This window comes from Haliotis rubra, unplaced genomic scaffold (assembly GCF_003918875.1).
Source record: "Haliotis rubra isolate DU_JTF1 unplaced genomic scaffold, ASM391887v1 Scf337, whole genome shotgun sequence".
Taxonomy (NCBI): domain Eukaryota; kingdom Metazoa; phylum Mollusca; class Gastropoda; order Lepetellida; family Haliotidae; genus Haliotis; species Haliotis rubra.
The window spans coordinates 1,078,718-1,093,303 of record NW_025767010.1 but is presented as its reverse complement, the minus strand read 5'-3'; the positions used below and the strand labels follow the sequence as shown (position 1 = coordinate 1,093,303).

The following is a 14,586-nucleotide window of genomic DNA, read 5'->3' as shown; positions in this document are numbered from 1 at the left end:
TAGGTAACAACAAGCATATATATGTACAGAGAAAATGTACACAAGAGTATGATTCCTTGATCAGGAAGTCCAACTAATCTGACAATTTAAACTTGATACAGTTGGGGAATTATAAATCATAGCAAGAACAAATACACACAGAAGTAGCCGCCCTGAGGGTCACCGGCCTCACCTTCCGTTTCTTGTCCAGTGACCAGCTATCTTTGCTGAGAACGTATCCAAGTTTGGTGAGGGCTGCCTCAGGGGTCATGTCCCCCCCTGGTATCACCCCTGTCTCACGCAAGGCCTGGAGACACGACACATTCACAGATCAGACAGTAGACAGGAATTACGTTTAAAGATAACAATTGATATCATTTGGTGGGATGTAAACACCACTGATTGTACCTGGAGGATTACAGATGGAACGGTTTAGCAGTGTTTTGTTATTTTGTTCATTTTTTGGTTCCTTCATTCATTCATTGTGAAATACTACACTCAAGAAATAAAGCTACAAAACGGAAGACTGAAAATAATTCAGTCAACCAGACAAATTATGTGATATTTTTTAACATCAATCCACCTCGTGGTTCAGTGACACACTGTCAACCAAGGCACTGAGTCCATCAGTTCACCCCTTACCAACAGCATTGGTTTCTAAAGAACTATAGTCTGTTTGCATTGAAAACGTACCGCTGAATGTCAATTTAAACAAAAAAGTAAATCGAATAAGATAAAATTAAGATTGCGAATCCTCATAATTTTACCTTGCCAACTGAACATTTAAATCTCAGAATTTTATTCAACTTAGGATAAAAGTTGTTTAGCAAACGATCATAGTTTCTAATCGCTATTATTGGTTTGTATTAGAAGGGTGTATGCACATTAAATGAAACACCGGTACATGTAGAGTTGTCTAAGTTAACACTCATCACGAACCGCACGTGCATTTGTTTCACTGTTCCAACTACTGCTCTTGCCCCCTTGTAATACAAACCAATAATAGCGATTTGAATGTATGATCATTTGTTAAACAACTTTTGTCCTACAATGAATAAAATTCTGAGATTTAAATGTTCAGTTGGCAAGGCAAAATTATGAGGATTCACAGTCTTAATTTCACTTTATTTGATTTACTTTTTTTTTAAAGTGAAATTCATCGGTACATTTTCACTGCAAACAGACTATAGTCTGAATCCTCACAAGAGATGTTGTATGATGTATGGAAGTGGGTCATCTGGTGTTGGTGATTTGATTTGGTTTTACACATTGACCATGATTTTCATCATATCAGTTATAATTTGTGAGGCAAGCTGAAAGTTCTGAAGGTCTAAGGACTTGACTTCCAATACTCCACAAGCCTTTTATTGTATGTATGTCTGTTGTGTGTGTGTATTTCCTTACCTTCCCTGTTGCATAGGATGTGGAAACTCTGCCGTGAGTACACTGGGTGATGTTGATGATGATGATGCCCCAGTTGGTGGCTTCTCGGAACAGTTGCAGCAGGTCGTCTCGATTGTCAGGGGCATTGCCGGCACCATATGTCTGAAGAACTACTCCCTGCATCGGTGGCTGCATGAACGCTCGCACCTGCAGAACACACAGACTCACATGACAGTCCATGAACTTGTACTGGACAATGTCACCTCCACATTACACTCCAAGTATAGTGACACCACCATTTCCATGAATACAGCCTCTACAGTCCTGCACCACGACCAAGGAATAAGTGTATTGAATTACATCAAAACCAGTCTAGATGATAAAAAATACACATGTTGTCCCTACATCAGCATTTAAATATAACAAGTGTTTGCCACTTATATGGCAATGTCCCCTGACGCTAAAGAAGAACGAAATATTTATAACATATTTACTACTTTTTATATTTTTCTCAGATAAAAGATGCCTGAAATGAGTGGTGTCTGTATGTACCCAATGTAGGCTGTCGACATAATTGAAGACATTGGGTGCAATGTTTTATGACATATCCGATAACAAGAGTTTGAAAAGTTGTCAAAGTGGCGTGGTGACCTTGAAAATGAGGTCAAGGTCACCAAAATCGACAGTTGTCTGCGTAATCCCCCAGTGTAGGCTGTCACCAAATGTGAAGACATTAGGTACAACAGTTCATGAGATATTGCATTAACAAGAATCGGTACGGACGCTGCTGAATACATAGTCCCCCGTTCCGCGTTGCGGCGGGGTACAAAATGTAATTTTTAGAGTAAAATTGATATTTTATACTTATCCTGACTCATGCTCTTTTTGCTTGTCTTCTTCTTCTTGCGAACATAGTGGAACACTTGTATCTCCCTAATTGAAGCTCCCTTCAATGTAAAATCACTAATTAGTACTCACCACGAGTTACCTCCCTTCCACAAGCGCGGGAACGAGGGCGCCACCTCCACCCATGTGCCTCACTCTCTCCTCATATACTGAGCCCAACATTTGAATTTACAGGGAAATCCAAAGTGTAATCTGGGGAGGATGGGAGGGCTTACCTCATGAGTCAGGATAACTATAAAATATCAATTTTACTCTAAAAATTACATATTTTTCCTTATCCTGACTCATGCTCTTTTTGCTTGTAGAATCCGACGGAAAAGGAGGTGGGAATATATAATACTTTGGATTTTAATAATTAGTGATTTGAACTGTGATGATTGTAATAACCCTATGGGAACTTCATAAAGGCACTGAATTCCTGCTGCTAACTTATCAGCTGCCATATAAAGGTTATTACAATGTACTTATTATGATAAAGTATATATAACATTAATACAATGCTTAAGACTAATAGACTTAAGCTTGTTAATATGCTAGTATAAACTCCTTAGAGTTTGTTAGCTAAAATACTTTAAGATATAAACATAGTACTAAGCTTAAGATATGATTAAACTTAAGCTAATTATATAATAGCAAAACTTTTTAGAGTTTGTTAGTTAATATACTTATATGATATAGATATAATGCTGAGCTTAAGATATGAATAAGCTTTAGCTACATATATAATAGCAAAACTCTGTAGAGTTTGTTAGCTAATATATTTTACAATATGAGTATAGTACTGTGCTTAAGATATAATTAACTTAAACTACATATACAATAGCCAAAAACTCTGTAGAGTTTATTAGCTAATAGATTTATAATGTAACCATAGTACTAAGCTTAAGATAAGATTAGACTTAAGCTAAATGTATATAGCAAAAACTCCTTAGAGTTTATTAACTAATATACTTTTATGTTATAAACATAGTACTGAGCTTAAGATATGATTAAACTTAAGCTATGTATATAATAGCAAAACTCCATAGAGTTTTATTAGCTAATACATTTTATAATGTAACCATACTGCTTAAGATATGATGAAACTTAAGCTAATTGTATAATAGCAAAAAACCCTTTAGAGTTTGTTAGCTAAAATACTTATATGATATAATCCTAGTATTGAGCTTATGAAGGAAACCTTAAGCTACATATATAATAGCAAAAACTCTGTAGAGTTTGTTAGCTAATACATGTTATAATGTAACCATAAAGCTTAAAATATGATGAAACTTAAGCCAAATATATAATAGCAAAAACCTCTTTTAGATTTTTGATAGCTAATATACCTATATGATATAAACATAGTACTGGCGCTTAAGATATGAATAAGCTTAAGTTACATATATAATAGCAAAACTCCGTGGAGAGTTTGTTAGCTAATACATGTTATAATGTAACCATATTGCTTAAGATATGATGACACTTAAGCCAAATAGCAAAAAACTCTTTAGAGTTTGTTAGCTAATATACTTATATGATATAAACATAGTACTGAGCTTAAGATATGAATAAGCTTAAGCTACCTATATAATAGCAAAACTCCGTAGAGTTTGTTAGCTAATATATTTATACAATATGAGTATAGTACTATGCTTAAGATATAATTAACTTAAGCTACGTATATAATAGCCAAAAACTCTGTAGAGTTTGTTTAGCTAATGCATTTATCATGTAACCATAGTACTACTCTTAAGATATGATTAACTTAAGGTAAATATATAATAACAGACTCTGTAGAGTTGTTAAAGATCACATAAACCCTAGGGGGTACAAATACATAAATCACTAACTGGCATCGTTATAAATGAAACCCCGTCATTAAAACTACTCATTTCGACCTTTAATTGACTTAAATCGACCTTTTTGACAACAGTGCACAATTCTCACCCGCGAACGAAATTTCAACCAATCAGAGCGGCGCGTCTCTGTGACGTCATATGAGGAATAGCTTTGAGGGCCGATGCAGAATTCATCTACATTTTAGGGGGTAAATTATCTTGTTTACAGGCTTGTATAAACCTGAAATCGTGACAATTGTTGTGGAAAATGAAAGCTATATGTTCTCACAATCTACTGTCATTTAATTTTGTCTCCTGCTTTGCCTAGTTTCCGAGTTAAAACTTGTTTTCATAGGCGATTCTGTCAAAATCGATTGAAGTCGTTAGGCCCTATTTGTATAATGACTGATCCAAATTGATCCCATTTCTGTGTTTTTACCTCGATATTTAATCATGTCATGTAAAAAATCTGTTTGTATTCTCAAAACAGTGTCGCCCATAAGTTTTCACATGCAATACAGCAATTAATACTCCCTTGTTGTAACCCGTGTTAGGTGGTATAAACCTACACATGTTATTTGTCATCATTCACTTGATGGTCAGTTAATGAATTTATAACAGGTATAATTAGTGGTAACACACTTAGATTACCCGACAAAGGTTCCCATTTGGCATTTCTTGTGTCTGGAGTAAATATTCAACATTATAAACATCGATCAAAGGATTAACCGATAACACGCTGATTGATTAATTACTTTTATCTTACACAGCGGAATTGTCAAAAGGTAGTGTTTATGTACCGGGTATGTAGATTTACTAATCTATACTGAATACACTCTGTCGTGTCGGTGTTTGCGTAAAAACAACGTCCTTCTTTCAAAGGATTAACCGGCAATACTTTGATTGATTGCCCATTATTGGCTAACTAAATTACTGTTTTTAAAGAAAGGCGGACATTATGCAATTAGTTGCCAGGTGTGCTATCTTGGGTGACCAATGAGACTATACACCAATACCTGAAAAGATTTATCACTTTTTCGTATATTAAACTGTTAAAATACACATCATTTGGAACAGTTTTGTGGATATTGATGGATACTTTCCTCGAACAAGGTAATGGCCTGATATTGTTCCTATAACTTTAATCTGTTTTAATTTTAATATTTGCAATTTGTTTTTATTCATTTGTCGTAGCATTCAACAGAATCATTGTTTTTAGCCGTGAAGTGTAATGAGACAGACAACACTAGGGTGTGTGTGTGCGAATTATGATTCACATTGGCAAACTATAAAATGTCTAGATATTACAGTTCTGTTATAAATTCACTATAAGTATCAGCAGATCGTCTGCTTTTGTTTAGTTTCAAAATGCATACAAGTATGATAATAAACTAATTAGGATTATAAGACCAAATGTAAAGGCGCATTATTGACTAGTATCTACATACTGGTGAGTGGACATTAACCATGTGAGCGTAGCAAGAAATTTATCGGCAGTATTGTGACTTGACCCCCACCTCGCTTCCGTGGAAGAAATCGTTATGTTATAAGTTGTGTCATGCAAAATCCGTTTGGTTATGATTCCAATACATATTTAACTTCTGAGTAGAAAGTAGTTTTGATTTTCTAACTTGATGAAAACAAACTATAATCTCATTAATTCTAACAGACTTTACGATTTTCAAAAATGGCGGTGCCCTGTCGGGAACATCCGCCAGTCTGAGGATAAATGCTATTTAGGTTTGTTTTCACCGAGTTACAAAATCAAAACTACTTTCTACTGGTAGTAAAATATGTATTTTATTGATGGCCAATAGGATTTTGCATGACATATAGTATAACATAACAATTTCTCGTGGAAGCGAGGTGGGTGTCAATATAATACTACTTACAATATTATTGTTACTGCGACCACAACCTCGCTTCTGAGGCAGAAATCGTTATGTTACAAGTTGTGTCATGGAAAATCTTTATGGTCATCAATCATATACATATTTTACTACAACTAGTAGGTAGTTTTGATTCTGTAACTTCCGTGAAGCGATCTGAACACAAGTAAGATATCGTTTCAGGCTTCAACAACGCCACCAGCCGCACTCACAAACATAACCCATTTAGCACGAACTGCAGGGTCCTGTGGAAATCTGTGCATGGTGACACCATTGCCCGACCCTAGGGGCAATTGACGACAAAGCAACAATTCGCATAATGTCGCCGTTGATGTCGAGAAATCATCAAAATGATGAGCGTGCTACACACTTTCTATACAACTAACTGAAAATCGTTCCTCATATGACGTCACGGCAGTGCTCTGGCGACAGAGTTACGTAACCTGTCTGTGGTTTCGCTGGCGGGCGAGAGGGAAGCAGGCGACTTTTTGGCCACTTTTAATCGCTCGGTATTAATTAACCACAAGTTTTTAAAGAATAAATTTGGTGTTCCGCATAAGACTAACTACAAATCTTTCATATGTAATGGTTAAAAGAGTAACAAAAAACAAAGTTTAGTGGTTCTTTAACTTATATATTGTATGATGTAATAATCATAGTACTGTGATGATAAAAGGAACTTAAGCAAATTATATATAGCATGTAGCTATTTAGTACTGTTATAAGATAAGTAGAAATCTGTAAGATTGACTTATCTTCTCCGAGGAACTGTCAACTGTTGTGCGAGGACCATGGGATCGAATTGGTGGATACCTGAGACGTCCTCGGTGGTGATATCTCTCAGATAATGGTTGGCAACCACCATATCGGATCTCCAGAAATAAACCCTCCATTATTTCAAAACATTTGTGTAGATCAATTGTAGAAGTTAGCGCTCTAATATCATGAGTATTAAAAGCTCATGGAGGGTCGGATTGGGTCCATCCGTCTTGTATGCACGCGTGGTATGACAGTTCTGATCCAAACGGAGATATAGTACGTGAGACTTCATTCTCATGCGTAAGTTGATGATAGAGGAAATAATCTGTTGCATTTTTCCTTCCTGTTTGGTTCAGTGGAGATAAATTTACAGTGCTCTTGCTGGCCATCGTGATAGAATCATCGTATCATGGAGTCCAAGTATGTCATCCAAGCGTGTTCATAAACCTCACTTGTGAGGTGTTGGAACACTATATTCAGATCCCCAAGTTGGAGCGTGAAACTTCGTTTTAATTCTCCAATCAGAAAGCTTAAGTAGGTTTACTAACCATCTAGTTGTGTTAGTAGCTTGATGATGAAATTCAGCTGTAGTCTGAGGCGCTGTGGATTTAGATCCACTTGTATCCCGTCGTCCTAGGTAATTCGCTGTGAAGTCCTTGACGATGTAGGTGCACAACCAGGTGTGTCTGTCCTCGTTGAACTTTATGTAAAATCGCTCGACTGCCGTGCCCTCGTCCTAACTTGACAGGGGAGGTCTCTAACCTGAAGAAAGCAGCCCAATCATGAAGGTTCAGATTAACTGGACTGTAAGGAGGCTTGCTCGTTCACTGATATATAGTTGTCACTTGTAACGTAAGTCTTGAACTGTGAACTAACAAGGCATTTTGATTCTGTAGAATACCCGCGCTGTGATGTCACCGGTGTAGCAGGAAAAAACCTTGTATAAAATCTTGCCGTCGTTGATATTAGCATAATCGTCGGTCTTCACCGTAGCTTCCCGAAGTTACCCGAGTGACCACGTGTTTCGAAGGTTAATGGTAAACGCGCGAAACCTCCGGCGCGAAATACCTCGCTCTGTAATATTAATGCTGGGTAGGTTATTTTCCTGGCTGTCGTGAAAGTAACTTCAGTTTTGAATATAATTCCGACTTCCTTATATAAAGGTACAATAAACTTGCAAGTTGTCAGCTTGTAGACTGTATACATGAATGTATCGTCATAATTGTAGAATTAAAGCTGAACTTGTTGTACATATTTCTTCTCAGAAGCGTTAGCGATTATGAGTTATACTGTGTAACAAGGCTGCTGTTCAATTTCAATATTGATTTGTCTGCAGATATGCGTAATGGTCACGCATGTAGATAATCGTATCAAATCGTCCAGGATTGCATATTCTAGCAATCTATCACGGAACAGTTGATTTCTGTGAAGATCTATGAAGCGTCGTTGACTAATTAATACAGCGGCGTTCTGTGTTGTAAATAGCCTGTGCAATTGTCTTCGCGTAGGCTTATAGATCGGCATCTGGCATACAGTTGATAGACAACTTATGCGATGTCTTGAACGGACTGACGGTAGCTATATATGACGCAGTGGCTAGTATATGGAGACCTTGGAGGAGACTTCCTCGGTGAGCGCCGGAGACTTCGCGAAGCTCTCGGAAGTATCCTTCTAGATCTTCTGGGTGAAGTAGACTTGGAGCCACTTAGCCTTCGCCTTCAGGCGAAGGTATCGAGTCAAAGCCTGATTAGTATATATATATATATATGCTTGCTTCGCTGACGGCCTCTGTGTTTAACAGGATGTGGGGTCGGTGAAGCTTCTCCTCAGCGGCGTCCTTGTAACTGGTGAGGCTCTAGCTCCTTGGCGAGGCGCCTGGGACTTCCTTAGCGAAGTGTTTATAGTCCGAACAATATATGAGCGTTAGCTTCATACAGGGTGTGTGGTTCTTGCTGGTTCTGCATAAGTAGAGCCGAGTAGATCATCCTATCATCTTCAGAAGTCGCGTCCGCGAAATCTGGTGATAAGAATCTTATTGATCGTTCTAGATCTATTAAGGCCAAGAACATACGCCTCTGGCGTTTGAACTTTCATGGCTTTATGGTAGGCTGTGTCCTCATTCTGTGGCACCGCAGCAATCGGGTCGATCGGAGGTAAGGTGATGGTATCTGCATCGTCTTCCTTCATCAGGTATGTCTGCGCCGAGTTGCCACTCTTGGAAGGTGAAGAGAGATCTAGGTTGTTTACCATCCAATATCGTATCTCAGCGTCTGAGAAAATGATGCCTCTATCATCTTCTATCCAGCAGCATAAGCTGATGAGAGGTTGCTGCTCTTCTGATGGTGGACTGTGTGTTTCTATCTCTATGTTGGGTGACGCTCGGGGAGACCTGACTGTAGACTTGTGTGCAGACTTGTGTGGTGACCTGTGAGGCGATCGACGTGGTGATGTACGAGGAGATCGGCGCGGTGAACGGCGAGGCGATCGTCTTGGTGATCTGCGTCTATGGGTTGACCTTCTCGGAGACCTGTGAGGAGAATGTTGATAGCTTCGCGAAGCTCTTGTGTAGTCCCTCGAAGTCCTTCTGGACGATGACGATCTGTGGTCAGGTGTCCTTCGCGAAGGCCTTCGCGAAGCTTCCTCTGCGTCCGGTCCTGGGGAACGGCGACTTGACCTTCGCGAAGGCTTCCGTGTGGTCTGGTGGTCTGAGTCTGCATCTAAGGATGTAGCCGAGGAAGGTGATGATCTATCCCGCTTCGCTGGCTGGCTGTACATCTGGGTCCTTCACGAAGTGGGTCTCGCGACTTCCTTTGCGCGAAGGTGGCTTCGTCGTGGCTGCTACGCTGACGGGGGGTGCCTCTGGGGTGTCGTCTGCGTTGGAACCTTTGCGAAGGCTCAGGCCCTGGGCTGGCTGCTTCTCCCGTCTGTAGTGGCCCTCCATCATGATCATGATTTGCCGCAACAGTTTATCTGGGATGGTCTGCGACGAAGTAGTCGGTGCCCTCTCTGCGATGTTAGCGGTGGGGCCCTCAGGGAAGTCGTCTGACATCAGGGTAGAGACATCAGGCTGCATGGCGATCTCTGCTGATGTCATTGTAGCTGTCACCGGTCGCTTCTTGTGGCGTGCGTCGGGATGATGATCGGCTGATCATCGTAGAGGCCCAGTTCAGCGGCTGGAACAATCTCGGTTGAGAAAGTCCTAGTAGACTTCGTTGATTTCCCCTCAGAGGTCGACGCTGCCCTGGGGGTGCGAAGTTTGCGTTGAGTGTTGGTAGCGACGGGACCTTCAGGAAGATCATCGAATATCAGCGTTGGTACATCAGGCTGCATGTTGATCTGCGCTGACATCACTGTTGCCGACATCGGTCATTCTTTTGATGTACATCAGGTATACAGGCCCAAATCTGCGATGGGAACAATCTCGGCTGAGAAAGTTCTAGTAGACTTCGTTGATTTCCCCTCAGAGGTCGATGCTGCCCTGGGGGTGCGAAGTCTGCGTTGAGATGCAGTAGAAACCCTCTAGTCTTCGGCTGCGACGATGGGATGTCTGGGGAAGCAGGACGCTTCTTTGAGGCGGCGGACTACGTCCCACGCCTCTCCACCACTCTAGCGGAACACCCCACGGGAGGGGGGTCGACCAACAGCAGTAGACTGGCGAGGGGTTCAGGTGTATCAGTCATGCTAGACTCTGCATACGCCGACCTATCTGCTGCGCGTCTCAAAAGCGCCAAAGTAAATATTTATAAAGGCAGAATTGGATAAATTAGTACCGCCAACTGCAACGTGAATAAAATGAACATGGCGCGAGTACAACTAGGGCATATTAAATGCGGATCAGCAGCAGAATAAAAGCGTAATCTGCAACAGTACAGAATTTTCATCAACGTAATCCACTGAAACAAACACGTCCCCGTGAATAAACAGTAGAAACACGACTAAATATCCATATATAATTGTTGAAGGATACTAGCTAAACCTCTATAGATGTCTATAACAGGGTAACTAACTAAATATAATCAAAGGATATAGTGTGTCGGGAGACACAGGCGCTCTCACGTCCAGCTCACTGGGCGAAGAAGGAGAGAGTGAGGCACATGGGTGGAGGTGGCGCTCTCGTTCCCGCGCTTGTGGAAGGGAGGTAACTCGTGGTGAGTACTAATTAGTGATTTTACATTGAAGGGAGCTTCAATTAGGGAGATACAAGTGTTCCACTATGTTCACAAGAAGAAGAAGACAAGCAAAAAGAGCATGAGTCAGGATAAGGAAAAATAAGAGTTTTGTGCAGTGAACCATTTTACAGACTATACATTTAGTAACCCAATTCTAAAATCAGATCTGAGGACAATCCATAAAAGGAACTAGCTTTCATCCATCCAATCACAGCAACGCTGACCCGATTGGTGGACAGTTAGAAGTGTTTTCAAACACACAACCTTGAAAAGGGCAGTATGACAGAGTAACCCAAATCATAATTCTATATACAGAGAAACATGGAAAAGACCAGTGGAACTCCTGACATACAATCTTGGCCATTTCACATTCACGAAGTTGCTTTTGACCACTTTCCAAACTTTTAATCGAACACTTTGTAAAAATATTTTCAAAGAGATGTCTGGAATGGGTCACAAGTTTGAAACCAGTACCATAAGCATCAGAAAGTCCTCGATAGCTAAAGTCTGTCTTCAGTTTCACACATGGACCTTAACAGGCACTAAGATCTGAATACAGTAGTAGAATTCATGAAAGTATTTTCATGAGATTTCAGCCATGTTGTCTGGAATTACACTGGTTATTAGTTTACTTGTAGTCTTGTGTTGCTCTCGGCAATACTGCAGCCATGTTGCACTCACTGTTTGGGCAGTTATGCCAGGAAAGATCCTCAACAGTCCCACATTGGGGCAGAAGTTGGTCGCCACACTGAACTTCTCCGTGGTCCCACTGCGGAACACTTCCGCCCAGTCCACTGCAAAGATAATCAGGACAGTAGATGGTATCGAGAAACATTTGTTTTCAGTTAAGAATATTGTTTGCAATCATGGAAACTGGATGCAGATCAGCATCATGCAAGTGTGCCTGTCTACATTCATAACTCCACAAAAACATATTGAATGTCAATTCTTGTCTAGATATAAACCATAAGACTGCTTATTCAATCATTACCTCACACAAAACTGTTGACAACAGTTCCAGTTCAGTGACATCGTTCAGCACAATAATGCATCACAAGCCCCGCCCCCCCAATATTATCAGCCAATAGGAAAACAGTTATCTGTTTGTGAGCATGGCCTACCCTACATTGATTTTGGTTCATGAAACATAAGCCCAAAAAGGTGTTGGTTAGCCGATGAAACACCACAAAATGGTGAAGTAAAACGGTGCTGGGATTGTTCCAATAGTGAGTGAGTGAGTTGAGTTTTACGCCTTCACGGGTCTTGTTCAAATAGACAGTTCAAACAAGATAACGATAATTTGGGGCATTAAGTACAACTGAAAGAAATACAATAGAAACAGACAAACACTGCAGAAATATTTGGCAATGTCTGCAATCTGTTTGTCAGACCAAACTGCACACATGCACTAAACCTTCGAGAAATATTTATGACAACATACCAAATTAGTCACTACAAATTGAAACTGTTTTCAAATATGATAAATAATACAACTCAACAGATGACTGTACAAGGCTGTAAGTTGTGTTTATGAAGACAGTATGTCACAGACTGTACGCGTCACTACCTGAAATATCAATCTCCAGGGTAACAATGGGGGCCATGTTGGGGGATTTGAAAGCACTGAAGCTTGTGGCGTCGGTCTCAATGCCATGGTTCTTGATGGTGCGGTTACCTCGGAACACCTTCTCGTTGAAACATACAAGCACCTGGAACATTAAAATACCAGAGATCACCATACCCTCCAAGCAATAAAGCAGATACAACCTTTTTGGCCAGGCAAAATGAAATGAGCAAGAGTTGGATGCACATCGACGTGAAGTAGCCTGGTGGTTACAGCATTCTGTTATCAAACTGAAAGCCTGGGTTTGATTCCTCACCTGGGCACAAGCTGCAATACTTAGTGGTTGTATTGATATGAATAAAAAATACTATGAATATTACCATCATTATGCATTTTGTAAGAAAATAATTTTTCTAATTTTAATTTTTTAGTTAAGCTTTAATTTTTGCAGATTGTTTTCATCCTCTGAAAATACATTTTCATTTACTTCTCCTTGAGAGGTATACAGCAACAGATAATTATTGTTACTGGACAGAATGTACTGCAATTAATCAGTGCAGCAGTCAGTGTCTCTCCTAACGAAGCAGGCAAATCCCTCAACAGCCTGAACCCCAGATCAACTTACATGTCCCGTATGACATGGGTAGGTTGCTGGGCACTAATCTAACCCAATGCGTGAACCTGTCTTCACTAACCCATGCTTGTCATAAGAGGTGACTAACAGGATCGGCTGGTTAGGCTTGCTGACTTGGCTGACATATCCTCGTATCCCAATTGCATAGATCAATGCTGTTGATAACTGGATTATCTAGTCCAGGCTCAGTTATATGCAGAACGCTGCCATATAGATGGAATATTAATGAGTGCTACATTAAACAACAAAAACTAATCTAACCCAGAATCCCCATTAGGTACAGTTACATCAGGCGTAGCAGCTCACCTCAGGGATGCAGTAGTTCCCAGCTATGATGAGAGAGGACAGAAAGTTGTCTCGTCCATCGCTCCTCACTTCATAGATAGGGATCTGCCATAGACATAAGTGATCAATGTAAAACACAATCAGAACAAAAATACACATCTCAACAAAAAGTAAAAGTAAACGTGTTACCAATAAATTAAATGCCATTTGGTTCCACACTTTCACCTACATTCTCCCAATTTCTGTAATTCTCTGTAATTTATCATTTTTTTTCAATTTTAATTTCATCCCTATAAATAAAATAATCCAGTGAACTCTTTATAATGAACACGGGAATAACAAACTGATGGATATAACAAACTGTATATTGGTCCCAGACACTTGCTTAATATTATAGTCGAAATGTATATGACAAATATGTTAACACAATTTAACTTAGCAGTCCTTGGCATTCGTTGTTTATAGCATTCATGTTTAGTTGATAATGGTTGTATGTATATTCCCCACCTACCTGTGAACCTGTGAGTATGATTGGCTTGCCCAGGTGTTCACACATAAAGGAGAGTGCTGATGCAGTGTACGCCATTGTGTCGGTGCCATGCAGAACAACAAAACCATCAAACCGGTCATAGTTGTCCTGCAAATTAACATAACATGCCATCAGTCCACAGGGTTAACCAGAGTGAGTGAGTTTAGTTTTACTCAGCAATATTCCAGCTATATGGCGGCAGTCTGTCAATAATCAAGTCTGGACCAGACAATCCAGTGATCAACAGCATGAGCATCGATCAACACAATTGGAAATCGATGACATGTGTCAACCAAGTCAGCGAGCCTGACCACCCGATCCTATTAGTCGCCTCATACGACAAGCATGGGTTACTGAAGATCAATATTCTAACCCGGGCCTTCACGGGTAAGATGATGATGATAAGATAAGATAAGATGAAACTTTATTATCCCGGAGGAAATTCTTTTTGCATCTAAAACGGCCTCGAAATGAATATATACAAATTTCACAAATATATACCCAATAATAACATGCACAAAATGAGTGCTGATGATAACAGAATGCTGATGATAATTAACCACATACATAAAGAGGCTAAGTTAGTAGGTATTACCTTTCGGGTAGGGTTAACCATAGAAAATATTCAGATAATAACTCACAAGCTCCTGGGAATTATGGATGATCTCT

General features: G+C 39.9%; 1 protein-coding gene across 2 annotated transcripts in view; it reads right to left on the bottom strand.

The window, feature by feature from the left end:
• Window positions 1-14,586, bottom strand: part of LOC124284464 (L-asparaginase-like) — a 35,647-nt gene that overhangs the window by 9,459 nt on the left and 11,602 nt on the right. For both annotated transcript variants that reach the window (XM_046720545.1, XM_046720547.1), the window contains 6 exons: window positions 13,900-14,025; window positions 13,410-13,493; window positions 12,473-12,614; window positions 11,587-11,699; window positions 1,384-1,569; window positions 173-286 (listed from right to left, as the gene is read on the bottom strand). In XM_046720545.1, the coding sequence (XP_046576501.1) occupies window positions 173-286; window positions 1,384-1,569; window positions 11,587-11,699; window positions 12,473-12,614; window positions 13,410-13,493; window positions 13,900-14,025 (765 nt within the window). The remainder of the gene's footprint in view (window positions 1-172; window positions 287-1,383; window positions 1,570-11,586; window positions 11,700-12,472; window positions 12,615-13,409; window positions 13,494-13,899; window positions 14,026-14,586) is intronic.